Genomic DNA, 23,167 nt, shown 5'->3' with positions numbered 1-23,167 from the left:
AATAAAACTGTACCATGAAAAGAAACAGAACAGAATATGTATTAATGCAACGGCATTTCACCACTTGTAAACATTGCCATGAACAGATAGTGTCATAAATAGCTGTAGCAAATTTTCAATGTTAACGTGATTGATTTGGCAGCTCTGCCTTCCATGTGCTCTCCCTTCCCCTCCACTCCTTCTCGTATCTTCTTCCACACACAATCCCCCCATCCAACAGCAAGACACAGGAGAGTGGCACCAAGTTTTGTGAAACCTATGCGAGTAAATTCTCTGATCACCAAATAATTCTAAGAATCCATAAAATACCCATGGAAAGTGCTCAGCACCTCAATCTTGCTGCATGATTTCAAATGTCACTGGACTTTTATTTATTTATTTATTTGCCTGAGGATCTGGGTACATTCATGTTCCAAGATATACGGCACGTCAAAGATCTTAACATAAAATACAATACATTGTTACATATTCAGAAACTCATCAATAGTGTAGAATAAGTGTCGCATGAAAAAGTCCCTCACTTTGAATTTAAAGGTTGACATTTTTTCTATGCTCTTGATAACCAGAGGAAGGTTATTATATAATAAGAGTCCCATGTTATGGGGGGAAAAAGTAGACTTGCAAGTTCTGATGAAGTTCACATGTAGATGACTGCAGGTCTTGGTATAATGATTGTGAATGCTATTGTTAGTGGTATATAATGAGATATGGCGTTTAGCATAAACAATAGCACTTAGCATATACACACAGGGAAGAGGGAGAATACAAAGTTTTTTGAAAAGGGGGCGACATGGAGCTCTGAGGGGTGCATTGCACATTAGTCTTAGTATCCTCTTTTGGATTTTAAATACAACATGAGCCCCGGGGTAATGGGCCCCAAAAAAGAATACTAAAAATTACGTGGGCATAAAACTCACCATAATAGATAGACATAAGCACTTCATTATTTACAGTTTGCCTGATAGAACGCACCAAATAGCACGCTGAACAGAGTTTTCGGCGTAATCTTGAAATATGGCTTTCCCAGTTTAGTCTACTATCCAGGGTAACACCCAGGAAGGAGGCATTATCACTCCTTGGAATAATAACATTGTCAAAAGACACTGAAATATCTGTCAGAGGCTTATTTTTATTTACAAAGTATATTAAATTTGTTTTTTCCTTATTAATATGAAGAAAATTACGATCACACCACTCTTGCAAAAGGTGGATAGTATTGTTAGCACTTGATACGAGGCCGTTGATTGAAGAGGCAGACACTAAGACATTTGTGTCATCGGCATACAGGATGGGAAGTGTATTAGGTACAGAATTAAGCATCCTTGGGAGGTCATTTATGTATATGAGAAAAAACACTGGGCCAAGAACAGATCCCTGGGGAACCCCGCAGGATATTGTTTTTGCAGGCGATACATGAGATATTCCATCTTTCGTAACACTTACACTCTGTTGTCTGTTGTTTAGATAAGATTTAATCCAATTATATGGAGTACCTCTTATGCCAGATTCTTGAAGTTTCAGCAATAACATATGGTGATTGACACAATCAAAGGCCTTGGAGAAATCAAATAATAAAACAAGAGATTCCAGTTTATTGTCTAGGTCAGACAATATTTTGTTTATACAATGGTAGGTAGCAGTGGTAGTGGACATGGATTTTCTAAATCCATGCTGGTAGGTTGATAACAGTTTGTGCGATTCCAGGTACGATATTAATTGAGAAAAAAACACTAATTCAAAAATTTTACTGAATTGATTGAGTATAGATATTGGACGATAAGAACTCATGTGCTGTTTATTTCCTTTACCTTTATAAAGGGGGATGACTTTGGTGCTTTTAAGAGATGATGGAAACTGACCAAGCCTAAGAGATTCATTGACTAAGAATAATATAGGGGGTTTAATGACATCAAAGGATTTTTTAATGATGATAAAAGGAATGCCATCTGGACCAGAGGTGTACTTATTTCCCATTTTGTTTAATATATTAGTTAATTCAATGTCAGAGCATGGGCGGAGAAATAGGGAATTACATTGGCTTGATGTTTGTCTATGAAAGCCTTGTTTAGTCACGTTGGGTGACTGGTGAGAAGTGAAAAAGTCATTAAAAGCCATGGCAATAGCAGAACTGTCCTCAAGTTCGTTACCTTGAGAGTCCAGTAACCTGAGATTGGGGGTTAATGATATAGGAAATTTTGACTCCTTGATAATTTTCCATATTTCTTTTGATCTATTTCCAGCATTAAATATTCTACGATCATTAAAAGTTCTTTTTGCATTATGAAGAAGACATTTGTAATTCTTTCTCATTGCCTTATATTCGAGAGGTTCAATAGGCATCGATCTGTTTTTGTAATGGAGAGCCATGTTTTTCATGACTCTGGATGCATACTGGATTTCATCAGTGACCCATGACTTTCTGCCCTTAGACAAAGACGAATTTTTAATTTTAACGGGTAATACAGGAAAACAAAAATCAAAATAGGATAAATATGTTGAGTAAAAACAATTAAAACCATCTTCAAAGGAGCTCATGGAGTAAACATTGGTCCAATCATGACACATAAGCAAATTGCAGAAAGTATTTACATTCTCATCAGAGAACTTTCTCCTGTAATTTGTTATAATCTTGTCAGAGGCATTAATGCAGAATATGGAGAGTAATGGATATTGGTCAGAGATATGGGATATTATAACCTCGGTTTTCACGAATCGATAATCAATATTTGTAAAAATATTATCAATGGCCAATGCAGAAGTAGAGCTGACCCTGGTGGGTTTGTCAGTAGTTACATTTAAGTTATACAGGGAAAGAACATCTAATAGTTCTGATTTTTCTTTGGTGCCATGAAGGAGGTCACAATTAAAGTCACCAGTGACAATCAGGAGGGGTTTATCAACTGAGTTATAAACATTGTTCAGCATGCTGGAAAATTTATCAATAAACACATTGAAATTACCACAGGGAGAGCGATATATAGTTAAGATAAAAAAACTGATATCACAGAAGTGGACAATAGTCACACTGGATTCGAAAACCTGTTCAACATTGAGACAATTATATGGAAAGGTTACAGAGCTAAAGGTTAAGTTCACAGAAACAAGAATTAGGACTCCACCATTTTTTAGTGTGGACCGGCAGAAAGCGTCGGCCACAACATAGCCAGATAACTGGAAAGAAGCAAGTTCATTAGCCGTGAACCAATGCTCATTAATGCAAATTACATCAGGCTGGTGATGAGAGATAAGCACTTCCATGTCAAGTTGTTTGTTCCGCAGACACTGAATGTTAACATGAAGGACATACAAACTTCGTGCTAACTCACTTGTAATTTTGGGCGAAGTTTGGGAAAAAAAAAGTTTCCCCAGTAAACATATTTAGGCCAGAAACCAGGCGTGAGTAGCTTAGCACCCAGATCATCACTTACGGTAATGCGAAACGAGGCATACTCCCCTCGTGAAACCACAAGTTGTTCAATATCGGGAGTAACATTTGCAGAGTCGGGCAATTCGTCTTTAATATACTGAAGTACACTTTCCTTCGTGGTATTTTTGGGAAGGTTCCAGATATGCACATGAGAGAGTTTGGGAATGCCCTTAAGCGAGGACTCCATGATAGATGTGCCCATACTCGGGGCTGGGCTTGGGGAGGTGAACCCCACCCATCAGTATCAGAAACAATCTCCACTCTGAACGTCACGATTTTTTAAATATGGTGTTTAGCTGCATCATGGGGATGAAAAAATAAATGCTGAGAGCGGAAATAATAAATTAATACGGAAGAAATTAATTTCTAATTATTTTTAACTAACTAAATGCAAAGTACAAGGGTGGTCCCAGGAGTACCCAGCCTGACCGAGAGATGGCGGTAGTTGTTTGAAACATATCACTGCATTAGAAAGTGTGCAATCTGTAAAGCATATGTTTCAAGTTTGAAGATGCTACGTTGTTTAGTATTTGTTAGGCAGCCATCAATAATGAACGTTTTCAGTGAATTTGTGAAAATGGAGAAAATTGGCCATCGTTATGTGATGCAATACTTTTATTTGAAAGGCCTCAGACCTACCAATATAAAAGCTGAACTGGATTCTATTCTGGGTGAGTCTGCTCCTTTGTTTACAACAGTAAAATAATGGGGAGCTGAGTTTAAATGAGGCCATACAAGCTGTCATGACGAGCATCGCATTGGTCGACCAAATGAGGGGACGACTCCAGAAACGGTCAAGAAAATCCACGAAGTCTGATACTGGATGATCATCGACTGAAAATGTGTGAGCAAGCAGACATAGTGGGCATCTCAAAAAGTGCTGTACATTGCATATTAACTGAAAATTTGGACATGAGAAAGCTGTGTGCAAGATGGCTGTCGCGTTTGTTCACACTCGAGCAAAACCAATGTCATGATGATGTTTCAATTGAGTGATTAGCAAAGTCTCACAGCAATAAAGCAGAATTTTTGTGCCATTTCATAACCATGGATAAAACATGTGTCCATTATTTCACACCTTAGGCAATAGAACAATCAAAACAATGGATTCAAAAAGGAGAACTGGCTCCAAAGAAGGCAAAGACCATTTCATCTAATGGCAAGGTCATGGTGTCGGTATTTTGGGATGTGCGTGGGATAATTTTCATTGCCTACCTTGAAAAAGAAAAAACCATCAACAGCGAGTATTATGCGAGCTTATTGCAACGTTTGAGCAAAGAAATCAAGCAAAAGCGGCCGCATTTGGCTAAGAAGAAAGTGTTGTTTCATCAAGACAATCACAAATCCATTATTGCAATCGCCAACATTAATGAATCAAAGTTTGAATTGCTACCTCATGCACCCTGTTCACCAGATTTAGCCCCCCCGAGTAATTTTCTGTTCGCAAACTTGAAAAAAATGTCTCAGTGGTTAATGATTTTCCAACTGAGAAGTAGTGATGTCGGCAGTTAATGGCTATTTTGAGGAGCAAGACAGTTTTTACCATTAAAAGTGTATCAAACTTATTGACCATCATTGGGAAAAGTGTATAGAGCTGGAAGGAGATTATGTTGAAAAATAAATATATTTCTTTCCAAGTTTTGTGTTTTCTTTGTTGGGTCGGGTAATTCCAGGAACACCCTTGTTTATGAATAATTAAACCTTGTCACTATGAATCTCACCTTTGAATCAGAAAGCATGCAACTGATTGGTTGTTCTCATCAATGGCCTTGTGCAAGAGTGTCTGATAACAACCTTCTGGACCTTCACCCCAACAATCCGTGTCCACACCATGTCTGGAAGAGAAAACAAATAAGGACTTAATTGCATTTGTACATTGGAATCCACATTTCATTCACCTCCTTTCACATTTTAACCACTTTCTTTGCCGAAAAAAGTATTACTTCTTCCACTTGGGCTGACACAGATGTTAACTATTGTTAAACTTGACGAACAATTATGCTAAGGATGGACTGCATGCTTACCTGACCAAAGTTGAAGCTATGTCCTCATCACCTGAATCCAAAGCCAACCACAAAGGAGAATTTCCAGAAGCATCAGGAACAGACATGTCGACACCTTTTCGGCATAGAGCATCTACCACTTCAGCTAAGCGGTTCTTAATGGACAGCTGGAGGACTGTTTCATTGTCTGGAGTTCTATAAGGAAGAAAACAAAATATTGGCAGAGAATATTTTCTTATCCTGCAAATCATTAAATGCCAAAAGAGAAGCAACTACAGCAATTATTTGTCTTTAGAAATGCTATGCTTTCTCCTCTAATTCATGAGACCACACCTTAAAAAAGTTTTGCAAAACCCATGAAGTTGCAATGTGGGTTAGAGCAATTTTAATTTCCCATTAATTGCTGGAGATATTAACATTAACATAAGTTTCACTCCAACCTCATAAGGATTCATGATACTCATGCTTTTAAGTGCTCTGAAGTTAATTCACTAATAAAAATTACACGTGATGCTCTCATTCATGGCTCACAGAATATTTTTGGAATGAAAATTTCTTTTTCATCTCCGATTGGTGGCTTCAGTGCTTAGCAAAGGGAAAGGGAACATATATATGATTCCATAATGTGAGCTAGAAGCTGCCTACAGTATGGAGTTGCAAAATCATAAATATTGAAACTAGACAATATGGAAGAATCGTTTAAACTTCACAGTTTGAACAACAATTTACCATAAATATCTTAATAAACAATGGAATGATGATGATCAAAATGTGGGAATAGAAACACTGGTTCAAGATGTTTACCAAACAAAGTGAAATGATAAAAGATATGCGAGCTATTGGTCGTGAATGTGAAGTCACGTTAATTCCTATAGCCAATAATAAGAAACTTAGAAGTCTCCTAAAATGTTATTTCGGTCAACCAATGACCGTCAACAAGGAGATACTTCTCCCTCCCCCATCTACGTTCGCTTAACGGTTGTGCTAAGCTTCCCCTTCACTTTTCCCCCCTTTTGCAACGGTCATTTCCTTGACCGTGTAATTCCCCCTCCCCCTCACTACATAACCTATCGTTTCAAACTCTTCTACCATCAGCCTTGTCTATTGGCTCTTGTATTGTTCACCACCCCCCCTCCCCCACACATGTAACACTATATATTCTTCGGATTGCCCTTATCCGTCCTCACTTCGACTTGTGTTGTCGTGACGATTTCCCTTCAGTACGCTGAAGAGGGCTACTTTGTGGCCGAAATACGCGTATTCGTATTCACCTTTCTTATCCCTTTCCTTTTTACCTTTAACCCCTTCTTGACTTGTGGCGCTAGCCAACTAATTTCATTTGTACTTTGTTTAGAAAGGTAAACTGTTTACGGCTATTGGAGTTTCACATTCATTCAATATTACTAGCCGTAAGAGCTCATTTCTATTAATAGATATGAATAATAAAATTTCACTCACAGTGCATTCATATCAGCACCATGGTGCAATAAGAATATGGCTGACTCAGCATCCATTTTGAGAACTGCTTGGTGAAGAAGGGTTAAGCCACTTCCAGTTCGGACATTAATATCACCTCCACCTAAGAAAAACAATTCATTATAAGTAAGCACAATGAAAATACTTTATTGGAAATAATACACCTAATGGAATAAAATTCGCAATAAACTAACACAATGTTTTAGATATTATCATTGATTCAGCATCAAGGTTTTTGTGAATTTCAGCATCTTAAGGAAAGTGCTTTTGGAGACAGTTTAACATTTAAACTCCTAAGCTCTATAGTTTTTGTAATTTCCTCCAGTACATTTTTAACATCAAACTATGAATAGCCAAATAAACTGTGCATTGTAGAATATCATGACTCGAAGGAAGGTACTAAAAATATATTATCAATGTAGAGTTACTACAGGTGTTAATACAAGTGCAATAGTGACACTTCAGCAGTAGTTCACATCTCTCCAGTCCCTAAGTTAGTTTAAAGATATAATACTAAATTTTGCTGATTTTGTCTAGAAACTTGTGGAAGCAATCACAATGCATCAACCAAAATACAAATGCAAGAAGCCAGTGACTTGTCTAGTACCGCTTCTGAAAAATTATTTAAAAAAATTTATTAATGCGCATCAACACATCTGAGAAGTTTTCAATGCCAAAAATATTTGGTAAAAATGTGACTAAGGAAAATTGTTACATAAATTCATGGCATGCATCACCATTACCTTATTAAGGGCGATGCCTTATGCGCATGGTACAATGCAAAAGTTTCCCTGGACATTCACATTTCTGTAGCCAGCTCCCTCAGAATCTACAAGCTTTTTGAAGTCACCGATGGAGTTCTCTACTACCTTTGACTCGGAGTTTGCTGCATCACCATGCCTCACAATGCCATGGATGACGGTTCTTCTCATTGACTACTTAAACCATACAACAGGCTCCCCTTAAATACTTGTTAGGCCACTGATGATCCTGACATCTTATTCAGGAGGTTGGCAAAAATTACTTTCCCCTTACTACAAATTATATTCTCCCTCATAGCATCACACTGTAATTGCTTTTCGTTTATGCATATGAGAAGCAACCATTCAACATCATTGAGAATACAAAACTGTTTTGCAGATACTCTTAGCACTCTATTTGAAGCATCTCCTTAGTCTTTTCCTTGTTCTTGAAGAAAAGGCCAATCTCTGATGTCCACTGATTGATATGCATACTAGATCATCCATGCTCACACCTTGTTCCTGATTTTCAATGATTTTTTACTTTTCATTCCTGTGCCTATTTTTTATTTTTATTCTCTTATGGATTTTTTTTGGGGCCAATTTTAAAACTACGCACAAAATATTATTAAACTTTGCAGAAAAAATCACTAATAATATTTTTGAACCCAAGCTTCGAAAAATGTGTCATTACTAGCAACGCAAATATGCTAGCGGAGCAAGTGCTAAAGACAAACTGCATTAGCAGCCACGCAATGAATCTGGGTATTCCCCTCTCCTCATCACTCACTATGCGAAAAGACGTTCATTAAGTCAGCCGTTTTCGGGACCAATATTTTTTCTCATTATGTGAATTACTCATTGTGCAAGGTGCTCCATCAGCAAGGTGCCACTGTATTAGTCATGCTTAACAAGAAGAAACTGCAGAATCTACAATTTGTCAGCTGAAAACTTGGATAATTTGTGGCAATTAAATAAGAAATAAATATTTAAGTTAACTTTGCAATAGTGAATATTCCAAATGGGAATAAGAGGGATTCACTAACAGGGAAAAGAGTATTCTAAGATTCCCTTCTTTTTGCATTAAATTACTTATTTCTAATTTCCATTCACAGTAGAGGTAGAGATCATCGTTTGTGACCCATTTCTGTGCTTCTCACTTTTGCTAATACTTTATTGCAACTAGATCCTCCTTTTACGATTGCACGTTTATATAAGACACTTATACCTATAAAACAATAACTTCTTGGGACATAAAAAAATAACATTATCATTCAACAAGCAAGAAAATGTACTGAAAGGTGGGTATTTTTCTGCATTAAACTTTCCAATGACCACCATGAAAACCTGAATCCAAATCATTGGAGATCTTGCAGTCATGGAGAGCTTGGCAAACTTGATAAAATTTCAGTTTTTTCCATTTTACTATTTCTGTCCCGAAAACAGTTTATCTTTAATGCTAAATGTTCCATTGATTTCAATTTTGAATACTGGCCACAGTGCGTTAGGCATCTGTCATATCTACATGCAAATTAACTTCAAATAATCTTTATTTTAGTGAAGTTTTTTCCTGTAATTTTATTGTCTCTCGTGTTAACATTCTCTTTATTTTGAACTGACCACCAAAGAAGAATACCTGCATCAGAATCATAGCCTGCTAGGTTTTGAATCAAACTATCTTTTTCATGACATTCATTAATTCTCTCACGTGGTTTTCTTTCTCTCCTTTTGAGAGTTGTCGAAAACATATCCCCTCCCCTGTTCACAAGAAACACAAGGTCCACCGACATAGGGTTTCCAAAATCAGACATATGGATCTAAAGACATTAACTGAATCCACTGACTTGATCTGTAACCATATTCACTAAGTGAGTCTCAAGCCAGAAAGAATTTTACCATCAAATTATTTTTCAAAACAAAAGAATCGATATGATATTTGTCATTTTTACCTTTAATAAGATCTGCAACAATTTCCTGAAATCCACATGATAGGGCCAAGGAGAGTGGAGTCTGACCCAAAGAATCTTTCAAATTCACATTTGGTGCAATTAACTTAGGATCATTGGCCTCCTTTTCAAAATCTGCAATAAATATAAAGACAACAATGATATAAGTCCTCTGCTATTCTTATTACAACTGGACACCCAATTTGTGCATATTCCTTAAAATTACACATGCCACAATTCCACTTTAGCTTGAAACAACAACTGTAACTACACAATTAACCTAATGTGTCTTAACAATTATGCAAATTTGTAATTATTTTTGGTCAAAAGAGTAATCAATGAATTATTACCACATGATATTATGGTTTTAAAACAATCACATTTTGGAATTGTAGGTATGTAACTTGAAGCAGGATATAGGATGTGATAATAACTTTAGATCAACAGTTGTAACTTCTGATTTGATAGCCTTAATCTTACGAATAAAAGGCAAAAACCAAATGATGACAAATTTTATCTTGCAGGTCAAACACCCCCAAGTTTCATCCCATCTCACAAAAACTCCAGGCTTATACAAGCCTTTCATCGCATATAACAAATGCAGCTACAGTTCAGGACTTAAGGATTCCTTCAACACTGAGCCAAGTAAGCCATTTCACAGGACAGGGATTGAAGTCTTCTACTTCAAACAACAACTTTTACCATTTCCTCTTATCACCTATAGTCTCTTGACAACTCTTATGGTAAATAGACAAGTCTAATTTCTTTTTCCTTGACTCACAACCTTCTCTCTTGTTTGAGGAAAGTTTACCTTGCATCAACCTGTTAGTTTGCTTTTAATAATGTAATTGCGTTCATTGATGTCGTAACACAAAATACACCCTAATAACTGCTTAGCAGCCCATGCGTTGATGACTTAACATCTTTCTGGTAGCAGTAATGTAATTATCAGAGGATCAAAATCACTCCTGGGATTGCACTGTCTGCATTAAAAAGAGTCATGGGAGGTGAAATGATCATCGAGCCCCAGGTTTTGATTCTCTGTAAGTCATCAATCCTGGCAACAGTTCCAGGTACGTATTAAGATGTATTTGGATGAAGTAACTAACCATCATTGGTGAATTCTTCTGGAGCTATTTGCATAATAAGATAAATGCAACAGGAATGTCCAAAAATAGGTTTCCTACCATGGAAAAGGGTGAAAATAATTTGGATCAGGAGAAATAAACCTTGGCAAATGATGTTCAATAACCAATGGCATCTGTATTATCACTTGATAGTCATAAATAGTGTTTGTGTCCCTTAAATTATTTTTATTAGTAATCTACCGGTTAAGGTAGGTTTTGGATGGACACTAATTACAATAGTGCATAAATTTCATTTCCTAGCATCTCCTGACAAAACACAACCTAATATATATAGACTCTATAAAAAGCTCTTCTTGAATTCCGCATACTTCCTTCCTCCATTCATTCTATCGAACACACACATCCTATTCATACCACTTCCCTATTTGCCTCTTCACACTCCATATAAATGTTTTACCATGCCTTTTCTTAACATCCTTACGGTCCTATATCCCTAATCATCCCATCATCAGTTGGCTTCTACTTGTAGTAGCAGTTTTTTTTAGGGGAGTCGAACGACAGCTGAGGCCGTTTGCACCATTAGGGATGGACAGGAAAGGATGAAGGGTGGAGAGAAACTCAGCGTAGGCATAAGCCTATTATTAACGAAAGGCACCAAGGGGTCTGCAGCTTAATGTCCCATCCAACATATGGCATACTCACTGAAAGCGCTCTCCACAAAGAACCTTAAGTAGGGATACCACTTTCAGGAAAAATTGCTCCTCCTGCCTCTGGGATTCGAACCCAGACCCTCTGGGTGGGAAGAATCCCAATCTCTCTTCATCAACTTCCATGCTACTTGGATCATTTAGGTCCGGAACACTTCCGAATATGAGAACTGTTCTGCCTGCCTTAGTTTATGAACTTCTACTTTAATAAAATATGTTGTCTCAGGCGTAACTTTGTGGAATTTGCATAATATGTTGAAATGTAATGAAATAATTGACTTTGTAATTCGTAATGTGTGGAATTACAAAGTCAATTATTTCATTACATTTCAATATGTTCTACTTTAATATTCAAATTAGCCTTTCTCTTTCTAAAAACCTCTTCACCTTTGTTTTGCTTACATTGATTCTCATCCTATTCCTATCACATTGAATATCCAATGCATTCAGCAATGCTTGCAACCCCTTGACTGACTGGCTAAATGAAACTTGATCATACATAAACATAACTGATTTTACAAATTTTCTGCCAACTTTCATCCTCATCTCCAGTTCTTCCCATGCCTCTTCAAACATTTCTTTCACATATACATTGAACAGAAAAGGTGATAATGGACAATATCTCACTCCTCTTCCTCTTACTAACACTGCCCATTTGGACTCTCTGCCCACCACTCACACCTGAGCAGCCTGAGACATGTACAAGTTGTGGATTAGCCTCCTATCCCTCCAATCTATTCCTATTTTCAGTAACACATCCATTAATTCCACCAAAACGCTATACCCAATGCCTTTTCAAAATCTACGAAACAGGCAAATACAACCTGCTTGTATTCTATGTACCTGTCTATTAGTGAACTCATTACTGCAAGCATCACACATGCCTCTCCCCTTGCTGAACCCAAATCAATCATCCCCAATGTAATCACTAGCCATCTTCTTCATCCTCTTATTGATGCCACAGAGTACCAATTTAGCTGTTTGGGCAACATCAAACTTATTGTTCTGCAGTCCTCACACATGGCTGCCTTTCCCTTTTTGAGGTAGGAACTGACACTGATCTGATGAAATCTTCTGGACAAGTTCCTTCCACATAAATATTAGGAAGTATTCCATAAAAACTCTTCCTCTCACATTTTCCTAAACCCTTAAGTAGTTCCACAAAATAAACAGTTACCATAAAGCATATGCGGTATATTTTGTGTAAGTGCCTCATGTACAGGTATGACAAGCACTTGTAATAGGAGAAACAGCCTTTGAGAAAAATAGAAAAAACTCAGAAACTACATTTGTTTCATCCACCTATTTGTGTGATAGAACTTTAAACTTTAAAAACTTTTTGCAGACTGCAAATAAAAATGCACCATTGAGTTTATGAAGGTTTATAATAGTTTTTGGTAAATTATTATGAGCATGATAATTTTGGTATATTACTACAGGCAAAATAATTTTTCCCTTCAGGTATCTTTCATTTTTAGTCTCAAACATTCCCATAAGAGGTTACTTTGTGATTGAAATGGAGAATGTTGAATCCTGAGAGGGCGATGGCTCTAATTTTTTAAACAAAACCATGCTTTCAGGAATTATTATTTCTCCATTTTTTGCCAAAATTACTAAAAGCAAATTCAGAAAGGGGGAGGTATATTCAGGGTTGTTGATGGCCTTTGAGATGCTACCAGTAGGTGACACTCAAATTGAAACAATATAATTAAAAATTCTAAAGAGAAATACGATCATATACTATTAAATTACTGATACCTTCAACATTAAGCTACTGTACCCTGGGAAAATTATAATTGTAAAATAAGTACATGCAACATTAAGCAGCCAGCCAAAAAGGCAGCAAAATGTAAAACATCCAATTACTGATACCTTCAGCAACATCAAATGATGCCATCACACTTGGGGATAATCTCAAAGACTAAATAACAATGAAACAGAGAATATTCCCTGTAGCAGCAATCTTAGGCAAGCCTCTTCATTGATACAATCGAAAGACGAGGCTCTTTCGCTAATAAAGTCCATAAAAATTAATTTCTGACACAAATTTCAATGTTGCTATTGATTTGCTTTGAGAAAAGCACAGTTATTATATTTCCCTTCTATTTCAAAGCTAGCTACTACTCTACATGCAGAAAAGAACCTAAAATCTTTCATGACAATTGATGTAAAATCAGTCTTCATGTAAATAATCAAAACATACTTCTTTGTATGCTTATGACACATAGATGAGGGGCCCTGACCTTTTTAGTACAAGAATATATACACCATCTGAAAAACAATATGTGCTTCTGAATTTGTCAGTTTTAATTAAAAGGTCATTTGCATAAATTTTATGTTGTTCATGAATATCTGATATTATTTCTTCAGGTCTCATGCACACGTTTATCTTTTTTTACTTTTATAAATAATTAACTATCCCAGACCACTTGATGGAGAATACTTAGATAAGAGTCAATGGACATAATTAGTCAATGATTAAGACAGGAAAGGGCAAACAATGACTGCTAATGAGTTCTGAGCAGTTAAGGAGAATAATATCACTTTGATGTATTCATAAGCATTTAATTCTACTGCTAAACATTGGAGATCTCACCTTTGAATTCAAGGATGACTTGGACTGCAGATTTGCACTTATTCAGGATAGCTACATGGAGGGGTGTGAGTCGGTAGGGCACAAAATCCTCCGACAGTGGAGATGTCATCACTGTCTGCAGATTGGGGTTGCCACCATGCTTCAAGAGGGCCATTATCAATTTATCCATACCCTTGGCACAGGCAACGTGGAGAGGAGATTCACCCTGCAAACAAATATTGATTTCAGATTTATACTACATCCCTGGGTTGAACAATCTTATGTTCTAATACGAATACAAGAGGAAGCCTAAACCTGCCTGTAATTCCAGGCAGAATTGAGTCAAAACCATCGAACTACTATGCATAAGCGTAGCAAAGTGACAAAAATACACTTCCAATCCATACAAATTAAAGATCTCAGAAAAAAATTACACAAATCTAACAAACGGATCATGTTATTTGGAAACAATATCTTTATCTAACATCTAATTACACTCACGTAATGAAAACCTCAAGCAAATACGGATGCATATTTTTTCACTACATGCTTTCAATCATGAAAATCAACGTGGCTTACCTTGTGGTTGACATGGTTAGCATTGGCCCCATTGGAGCAGAGAAAAAGACCGGCAGGTTCCAATCCCTCTCTGATGATTAAATGGAACAGAGAATCGCCGGAACTAGCATATTGCTGCAATGGAAGCAAAAATTTAGAATGTTACATGATTATCAAGAAGGAATGCAGAATTGATGGGTCACAAAATTCAGAAAAACAAGTGTATTTTGCCAATTATGGCAACAATGCAAAATTACATGTTGTACTGTGCCTAGTTATAATACCATCATTCAAAGGTTGAAAAGTAAGATTATGAGAATTTTAAGACAATAGCAATCAATATAACTTTACAAAAGTAATTCACAAAGTCAACTCTTCAAATAATGAACCAAATTTCATCCACATAGTAGATGCTTGAACAATCAAATTCCAAGATAAGGTTTCTCTGCTTTAGAAGATTCTAACTCTCAGATAGGATTTTTGAGGGTAAAACCTGAGACTTAAGTTAATAACACGCATTAAAATTAAAGTACAGCAGTCATTACATCCCAAAAATTAAAACGGCAATTCCACTAAATATAATTTTGAACTACATGCAGCATTTGGGGAACCCATACCTCCATTAAGACGGGCATATTGCTCATACTTTTTATTTATGCGGGCAGACCGCACAACAGCTGATGGGCCCTTCTTAGAATTTGACATAAAAAACTATATGCAGTAATCCCTCCATAATGAAGAGGATTTAAGGAAGCCAACTGTAATTCTTTTAAACCGTGACTTAAACATTACATGAGTTCCCCAGCGTCAATTTGTATTTACCTGAGACTATTTAAAAATTCAAGCAAGTAATCATATTGAAAAAATCACTCTGGAAGTAAATGTAGAAAGTGAAAAAATTGATATTTTCTTAATTCATGAAAACAGTAACATTCATAATCTTGATGAAACAAGCATTCAAATGTTCGGAGAAGAATATCAGCCGCTCCTGAGTAGCAATATCACGTGGAGATGACTCACCACATCAGTGGATGCTCCATGGTTGATAAGCAGGGATGCAAAACCATCTGCTGTGGCATACGTCTCAGGCAGATGAAGAAGAAGTGAAAACCACAGCGCCACGTGTCCCTCATGGGTACGTAGGTTGGGGTCAATGTTGGGAGTCTCAAGGAGTAACTTCAGCATGTCTAGATTACGGGCCATCACGCACAAATGCAGGGAAGTGCTGTATCAAAACAAAATGGATACTAGAAGAAACTCCATTCCGTGAAAACACACCCACTCTGAACATGCCACATAGTTGAAAAATTGGTAACATCCAACAGACGTCATCATTGGTAGGCTACCAATAAAAGGAGGTTTAGGAGAGAGCTTTAAAATTATTACACATTCTCATGGACTTAAGTAATTCCAATCAAATTAAAGACCATTTTTTCTTCAGTTTTTCCTATTTTCCATCGCCCTTAAAGCATTCAAAAGGCCAAATCTCCTCTTTCTTCTACTTTCCACTTGCCCAAATATTGTCCCCCTTATTGTGGCTTTTGACATCCAATTACCTGAACCAAGCTTTTCGGTGCAAATTGCTTGAGTGAAGAATTCTCAAGTCTCCAACTGGGTTGAGAAGTAAAACACCAATGTTTCAATGGCTAACACCAACATCATGAAAAGAGAGGGTGGTGTTTAATTTCTCAACCTAGCTGGAAACCCATGGCTGCTTCACTTATTACAACTAAAGGTAATAGGTGTTAAGGTTCGTTTTGGATGGAAATGACTAACAAATGAATGAATATCTTGTCTATCCTAACAAAACACAACTCAACACTCAACAACAAAGTCCCTCTTCATCTCTGTATATTTCCTTCCCATGGTACTTGCAAGCTCATCGGTTCTGCTTTTACTTCTACTAGTAATATTCCTAGTATTCTAGTGCTTGCCCTATTTTGACTATGCTTCTCCCTATCATTTTATTCAATATTATGGCCACCCCTTACTGGCTCTTGTCCCCTTCACTGTATATTACTTTATTATAACTATGACTCCAGTAGTCCCTGCTATCCTTCCATCTCACCTCATATAGACCTAAAATATCTATATCTCCTCTTCCCATTTCTCGCTTAATATTCTCTAATTTTCCTTTCCTCAACATTGTCCTAACATTCCAAGTTCCTATTCTACATCATTTGGTCTTCTTTTGCACCTTCTGTCCTCCTGCTGTCAGCTTCCCTTCACGAGGGATTCAAAGATACATTATACTTTATATTCCTTCCAGACTTTCTCACATGCTTGATGTTCCAATGCCTCATTTGTTTTTTTTATCCTCTTCTAAGTAATTTTCAGATACCATAATCTCCCCAATTCTCAGTAGCATATGCTTTCTTTTTAATGCAATTCTCTTTGGAAGCATGGAAATCCATTAGCATGATGTGGTATTAATGGGTTTTAAAATGAGAATAAAACCACAACAGTCACTCCACACATCTGCTGCTTCACTTGCTTGGCAAAATCTTTTAGGTAAGTTGCAATTAATTCAGCCAGTAAGAAATACACTTGGTGTTCCTCATTTTCTCAATTTGTAAACCCAAAAATACTGCACTTCCTCCTTTGGAATACTCAAGGTGCTCTTGTAATAGTAACAGTCTACGTTCAAGCATAAAACTGTCAACTTCTACTAAAAACAATCAACTTAATGCGCATTTCCGACTGTTTAATATCCTAATAATGTGCACTGTTTGTGAAATGTGACACATTATGCATCAATAAGAAAGCATGATCATCAAAAGTCAACATTTGGCTTTTAGAAAGCACCAAACAAATTAAAGTATGAACATGCTTGATTATAGGTATAACAATGCCACCCCATCTCAAATGATAATTTATAACATCTCTGATGATGTATTATATTGAAATACTCAACAACTTTCAAGAAGTGTAAGAGGGATAGGTTCAAAATGGTCAGTACTCACTATCCTTGACTGTTTTGGACATTTGGGTCCAGCCCCTTTTCCAAGAGGAGCTTCCCCACATTGGCCATTGCTTTCACCACTTCTGGTCCATTCCGGGATGAGGCCTTGTCTGAGTTCTCCTTCCCATCATCACCGGGTCTGTCATCTTCAAAGAAGACATATTCATCTGGTGCTACTTCATGTGGGCTGAAGGAGGCTGCTATGTGGAGTGCTGTGTCTCCTCTGGTGGGTATCGTGGTAAACACTGAAGCACCATTCCCCACCAAAAATATGGCCGAGTATTCATCACCTGCAAGATATGCACGACATGGTTACAGGAGAGTTTGTAGTCATGTAGTCATGTCTTAGAATCATACTCATGTATGTGCTTAAGAATAAGGCATTCTCATTACATTTTCATAGATAAATTGTCACAGAACAACCAAACAAAAATAACTGGAGGCCCAAATGAGTACCTCATTGACGGTGAAAATTTACTCTGGGAACTTCAATAAAAATAAATTGAATTGGAAATGGAAAACAAACAAATTTAGCAAATTGGAAAACAAAAACATTTCCTTTCCTTTTCCCATGCCACATGTCATGTCACTCAAACTTTGAGGCAGCCAAATTGAGGTATGGTAAAGGCTATTCGCCAAGGGAACCAGAGAATTAGACCAGTATGCATAAGCTGACATAAATGCACTATTTCCTAAGCCCAAATATCATATTATATATACATAATAATACAATGGATGGGATTTTACGAAACCACCAATACAGCACTTCGCCACTGCACTATCTAGGGAATGTATTATGAACAATGAATTACTTGCTACAAGGAATTAGTTCCCCAAAAAAAACAATGATTCTTACTTATTTTTGTTACATGACAATAGTTCAAATTTCACCACAGAGTTCTTAAAAATTTTATGCGAATAAACAATGCCGAAATCACACTTCGGAACGCTATGCAGTCTTCAACTTCCAAAATAATTTCACATTGCAAACCACTGCACGTTAAAAATAGTGACTTTTACAGAATACTGAAGAACTTGCCTCTTTCCACTGCACGGTGAAGTAATGTGAAGCCCTTGTCATCTCGAGCATTCACATCCGCACCGTGCTGAACCAGGGTCTTAGCAATGCTCCCCAGTCGTGATTTAAGGGCCAAATCCAAAGGCAAATCCCCACGAGTGTCAGGTCTATCCAGTGACCTCGGGACCTAAAAACAAAGAACAATAATCATCAATCATTTTTCCTGAGATCTCAGAGAGTTTTTCTAAAGAATGATAGTGCCTAAAAATTTGTACACACCTTGACAAACAATTTAACAATATAATAAATCTAACACAAATTAAAATGATAGTTTCAAACTCCAAGAACAAGTTTTTCTTCAAGTCAATAAAAAGTAGTAATAGTATTTAGGGGAGGCGACCGACAGCTGAGGTCATTTGCGCCATTAGGGATGGACAGTAAAGGATGAAGGGTGGGGAGAAACCCGGCATTGGCAAGAGCCAACTCTTTACGAAAGGCGCCAAGGGGTCCGCAGCTTCACGTCCCATTCGACGGACAGCGTACTCACTCAAAAGTTCCCTCCACAAAGCACCTCAAGGAGGGATTGAGATTCCTTTGAAAAATATTCAACACCGCCGGGATTTGAACCCGGGCCCTCAGGGTGGGAAGCCAGTACGTTAGCCCCAGCACCATCTCGATCCCCATCAATAAAAAATACTGTACAAAGTTGAAGACAGTTGACCTAATCTCCTGTTGGCTAATGTATGTATATACAATCTGTGAGTGATCAATATCCAAAGCCAAGCTTCCATTGTACAATGACCAATTTAAAATCACAACCATCTGAAACAATGGGCCAAGTAAGAAATAATGTTTGCCAATAATGTGACAAAGATCATTTCGACTTTATATTTATCAGAAAGCACCAATCATTATACTGCTATTGACTCAGCTCATATACATATGTATTTTATTTGCTCCATTTTATGTAAATAAAAGCGACACCAGAATCAAATTAATATTAATTTGACTGATTTTAACATGCAATATTTCACCGATTAAGATTTCCGAGTTATCAACCCGATTAATGGAAAGGTTGCTGCTTCAATAGCATGCCCGTAGGGGGACACTAAATTCGCTACCACCTCAACCACAGATTCAATCTCTACTCACACTACTTGTAAGAATACATTTCCATCAAATAAATTAGCTATTTAGACAATTGAAGGTTCTTCCATTAGAAAGTTCAAGAAACCATTATTCAGACCTCTTAACACTCCTTACTCTTTCATGCATACATATGTTTCGGTGCTTCTGTATTTCAAAGATTTCCAAAATAATTATCATGCATAATGATCAAAAGATGAACAATGTCATTTAGGTCAAACTAAATAAGGCTCCACAAATGTAAAAAGGAGGGGTGAGTCAGTTAGGGTATGAGCCAATCTGGATGGCATTTTTATTGTAAATATTTGGGAATCAGAGTAGCCCATTAACCTAAACGGGGTCAAAGCCAAATTCACTTGAAGGGAAGTGGGGGAGGTGGGTACGGTAGTATGAGACACACTCAGTGACCACCCTAGGTGGAAAAACTTCGTGCTGCACTACTGAAATAACCTATGGTTTTACGTGTTCACAAATATAAAACCTACAGTTTAAGTTGAAAGTCACTCCATCGATAAATTTACCAAAGCTCACTCAAAGATACTTCCTGGACTGGATTTTTACAGTATCTCCGAAGCATTGGTGAAAATTGTTACTTATTTGTATTTTATGAGAGATAATGCGCTAACTGTCGACTGAAAGTATTGTATTCCATAGTTCAATGACATGGAAGAAGAATGAAAATAGAAGATATACAGAATTGAGTAGTTTTCATTCTTTAATGTGTTAGGAGTCACTTTTTGATGCACAATATTCGAACGCTACGCATTTCCTAAAAACTAGAAAAAGAACTTCATTGTTTCTTCGTCATGACACCCAATCGGATTAATGTCGCACTAGACCATGATCCAGTTCCAACGTCTTTCGTTTCGCCCGCGCGTTCATTCAGTCCGTTCGATCGCCGCCAGGTGGAAGCAGCGACTCGACGTCCGGAGGACCTTGGCACCGGCAAACTCGTAACAAAGCGGGAAGTTCAGGTCAGTTGCAAAGATACCGCTTACCAACAAACACACTTCTTCAGATACACACCAAGTGGCAGGCGTCACGTCTCTCGGGGGAATGAGACAACGAGCACACATGTGTCTAGTCATAATCATGGAAAGTAAACAGTGATTCGTCGCCTGGAAGTGCAATTAATGTTCCTCACAAAGTGCTTCTTCGAGATACGAAAAAACAAATAAAATCCAATAGTGCCTAACGTGAATTCCAAGTGAATGTTATAGAGGAAAAAAAAGATATCCCTCATTGCGACGAAACACCCAACGGAGGCTACTCTGTGCAGGATATTCTCTCGAAAGGGGCCGACTCACATTTTCTTTTAGGTTTCGTCGGAGGAATTGACGGGAGGAATCAGCTCGAACGACTGACAGCCAACATGACTTCAGTTGCGGCGATGCAAGTCTGGACCGTCGTCGGGACGTTTCTCGTGTTCAACTCAGGTCAGAGCTCCAAATGGTGGTGGAATTAAAAATAATTACGGTGGAGTAAGCCTTTTCCGTATCTTTACCCTTTTACTGAGTACTTACTAGTATTTCGGCATTAACAGTTCGTCCGGCTTACCGACTCTTGACGAGTCTAGATTCGGAACATCGTATTGTTTTGTTCGGATTGTTGTGCAGTTCGTGAACAACATTGGTGTAAACTATCCGCGGAAAACAATGTTTTTTTGTTCTAAAAGATATCATACTTCAAATGCACGATCACATACCATGTTGGTTGGAGTGGGGTTCAAACGACGAAGCTATTGAATTCGCGGGTCGGAACCTGATAGCAACCAAAGAGAAGATCAACAGGCGCAAATCGCAGCAGACTTTTCTAAAAGTTTTCCCTAAATGAACACCTTTCCTTCGGTTCACCCATAGTCAAATTTCTAGCTTGAGACAAAAAGTTCTAGTCAATACGTCCTTTGCTGCCACAGAAAAAGAGCTTGTTGAAAGTGCTTGAAAAAAAGCGGAAAATTGCAAGGGGCAAAATTATTTTCAATACGATTCTCAACGAACGAAAAAACTCTTAGAGTGTACTCAATTTTTCAATGAATTATTACGTGACGTGAAATGACCGTATTTATTCTGACATGGAAAGAAATAAAAATCATAACCAAAGCCCAACAAAGTACTATTTTTTAAACAATTATATGCATAGATTTAATTTCTCAGTCGATTTTTCTTTAAGGATTTTCTCATGGCTATGCGAGTGAAATGCAATTATCTGTTCAATACTATAAGCATTATCGAACTCATAAATAACTGCGATAAAAGTGTTATAAAGAAGAGGGCAACACAACGGTATTATTCAAAGACTTGAAAAGTGAAAGACAACGTTTTATCGCCGAAACGGTACTGAGAAAGGAATTGATATCTTGAAATTGCCAACCCGATTAAATAATCCGCCAATCCCGCTGCTTGTATGCATCACACGCTGCTTGCGTCCACTCTATAAGGCCAATCCGCGCCGGCGCTAATCGTCAACCAGCTCTCACTCGAGAGAGAGAGAGAGACCACGCTTACAACATTCGCCGCCTCTCCGTTCGCACATTTTTTTAAAAAACTTCCCTAAATTTCAGGAATATCTCGAAAAATAACATCTGACCACAACGTGCGTTCCTAGAACTTGACAATACAATCACGAGATCCGGAGTAAATCCCACAACTCCTAGTATTTAAAGAAAAACCCCAGCAGTTTACGATAACAAGACCTTCGCTTTCAAGGAAAAAATAGCATCGGCCGATGACACGATATATATATATATATATATATATATATATATATATATATATATATATATATATATATATATAGACCTAGTGGATTCAACTGAGTGAAGGGAATGGGGTTGCCATGTATCTTGAAAATGTAACGCATTAACTAATTCGATAGCCGTCGCGAAGCAGGAAGGTTCTATGACGGTGGTGGTGGCTTGATCACTTGACTTATAGCGAACGTATGAATTGTATCAATTAAATAAATGAATCGCTTCGAATAGCCACATATTGTGTTGCGAATGCGTATTTTGCGTGAGGAAACGTATTCCTCGCGTCAGTATCATCGGCAGTATTTTCTATTTCTAGTTTCCCCAACCAATTGACGGACTCGGTAATATATCGTTCTCTTTCCTAACGTTTTTAAATTTGTAGGATTTACACTTTTTTCCAGAAGTCTTGTTTAATCACGCGGCTGCGTTATATAGCAAACTTGTCGAGGATTTCCGTCCTAAAAAAGGCCATTTTTAGCCTAGATGACGCTTTCATGCTGTATTAGTAAATACACAAATTTATCGCCCGGCCATCTTAATTGGCGAGGCGTATTTGATTTAACAACTTATGCGAAATAACACCTCTCTTTAAAACCTTTCCGTCCACTATTCTTTCGATAAAACCACGATTGTTCAATGCAACCCTAAAAAACACGCACGAATACACACGCAAAGTGTTTTTACATCTCAATCAGCAGTTCGTGTATGTATGTATGTATGTATGTATGTATGTATGTATGTATGTATGTATATATATATATATATATATATA

General features: G+C 37.4%; 2 protein-coding genes across 2 annotated transcripts in view; one reads left to right on the top strand and one right to left on the bottom strand.

Moving 5' to 3' along the window:
* The window catches only part of LOC139693993 (rabankyrin-5), a 185,228-nt gene that overhangs the window by 21,424 nt on the left and 140,637 nt on the right, over positions 1 to 23,167 (bottom strand). The window contains exons 7-15 of the mRNA XM_071592377.1: positions 18,522 to 18,687; positions 17,484 to 17,772; positions 15,541 to 15,745; positions 14,542 to 14,655; positions 13,984 to 14,188; positions 9,596 to 9,727; positions 6,889 to 7,009; positions 5,452 to 5,625; positions 5,149 to 5,262 (exon numbers count right to left, since the gene is read on the bottom strand). Of these exons, the coding sequence (XP_071448478.1) occupies positions 5,149 to 5,262; positions 5,452 to 5,625; positions 6,889 to 7,009; positions 9,596 to 9,727; positions 13,984 to 14,188; positions 14,542 to 14,655; positions 15,541 to 15,745; positions 17,484 to 17,772; positions 18,522 to 18,687 (1,520 nt within the window). The remainder of the gene's footprint in view (positions 1 to 5,148; positions 5,263 to 5,451; positions 5,626 to 6,888; positions 7,010 to 9,595; positions 9,728 to 13,983; positions 14,189 to 14,541; positions 14,656 to 15,540; positions 15,746 to 17,483; positions 17,773 to 18,521; positions 18,688 to 23,167) is intronic.
* LOC139693477 (uncharacterized) overlaps positions 20,651 to 23,167 on the top strand; it is a gene marked incomplete at its 3' end in the record, with an annotated part of 128,133 nt that continues 125,616 nt past the window's right edge. The window contains exon 1 of the mRNA XM_071591654.1: positions 20,651 to 21,082. Coding sequence (XP_071447755.1) covers positions 21,019 to 21,082 — 64 coding nt within the window. The remainder of the gene's footprint in view (positions 21,083 to 23,167) is intronic.

Source organism: Hetaerina americana, unplaced genomic scaffold (assembly GCF_022747635.1).
Source record: "Hetaerina americana unplaced genomic scaffold, ioHetAmer1.1.p SCAF_5, whole genome shotgun sequence".
NCBI lineage: Eukaryota > Metazoa > Arthropoda > Insecta > Odonata > Calopterygidae > Hetaerina > Hetaerina americana.
The sequence above is the reverse complement of the archived record's forward strand: the minus strand, read 5'-3'. Positions and strand labels throughout refer to the sequence as shown.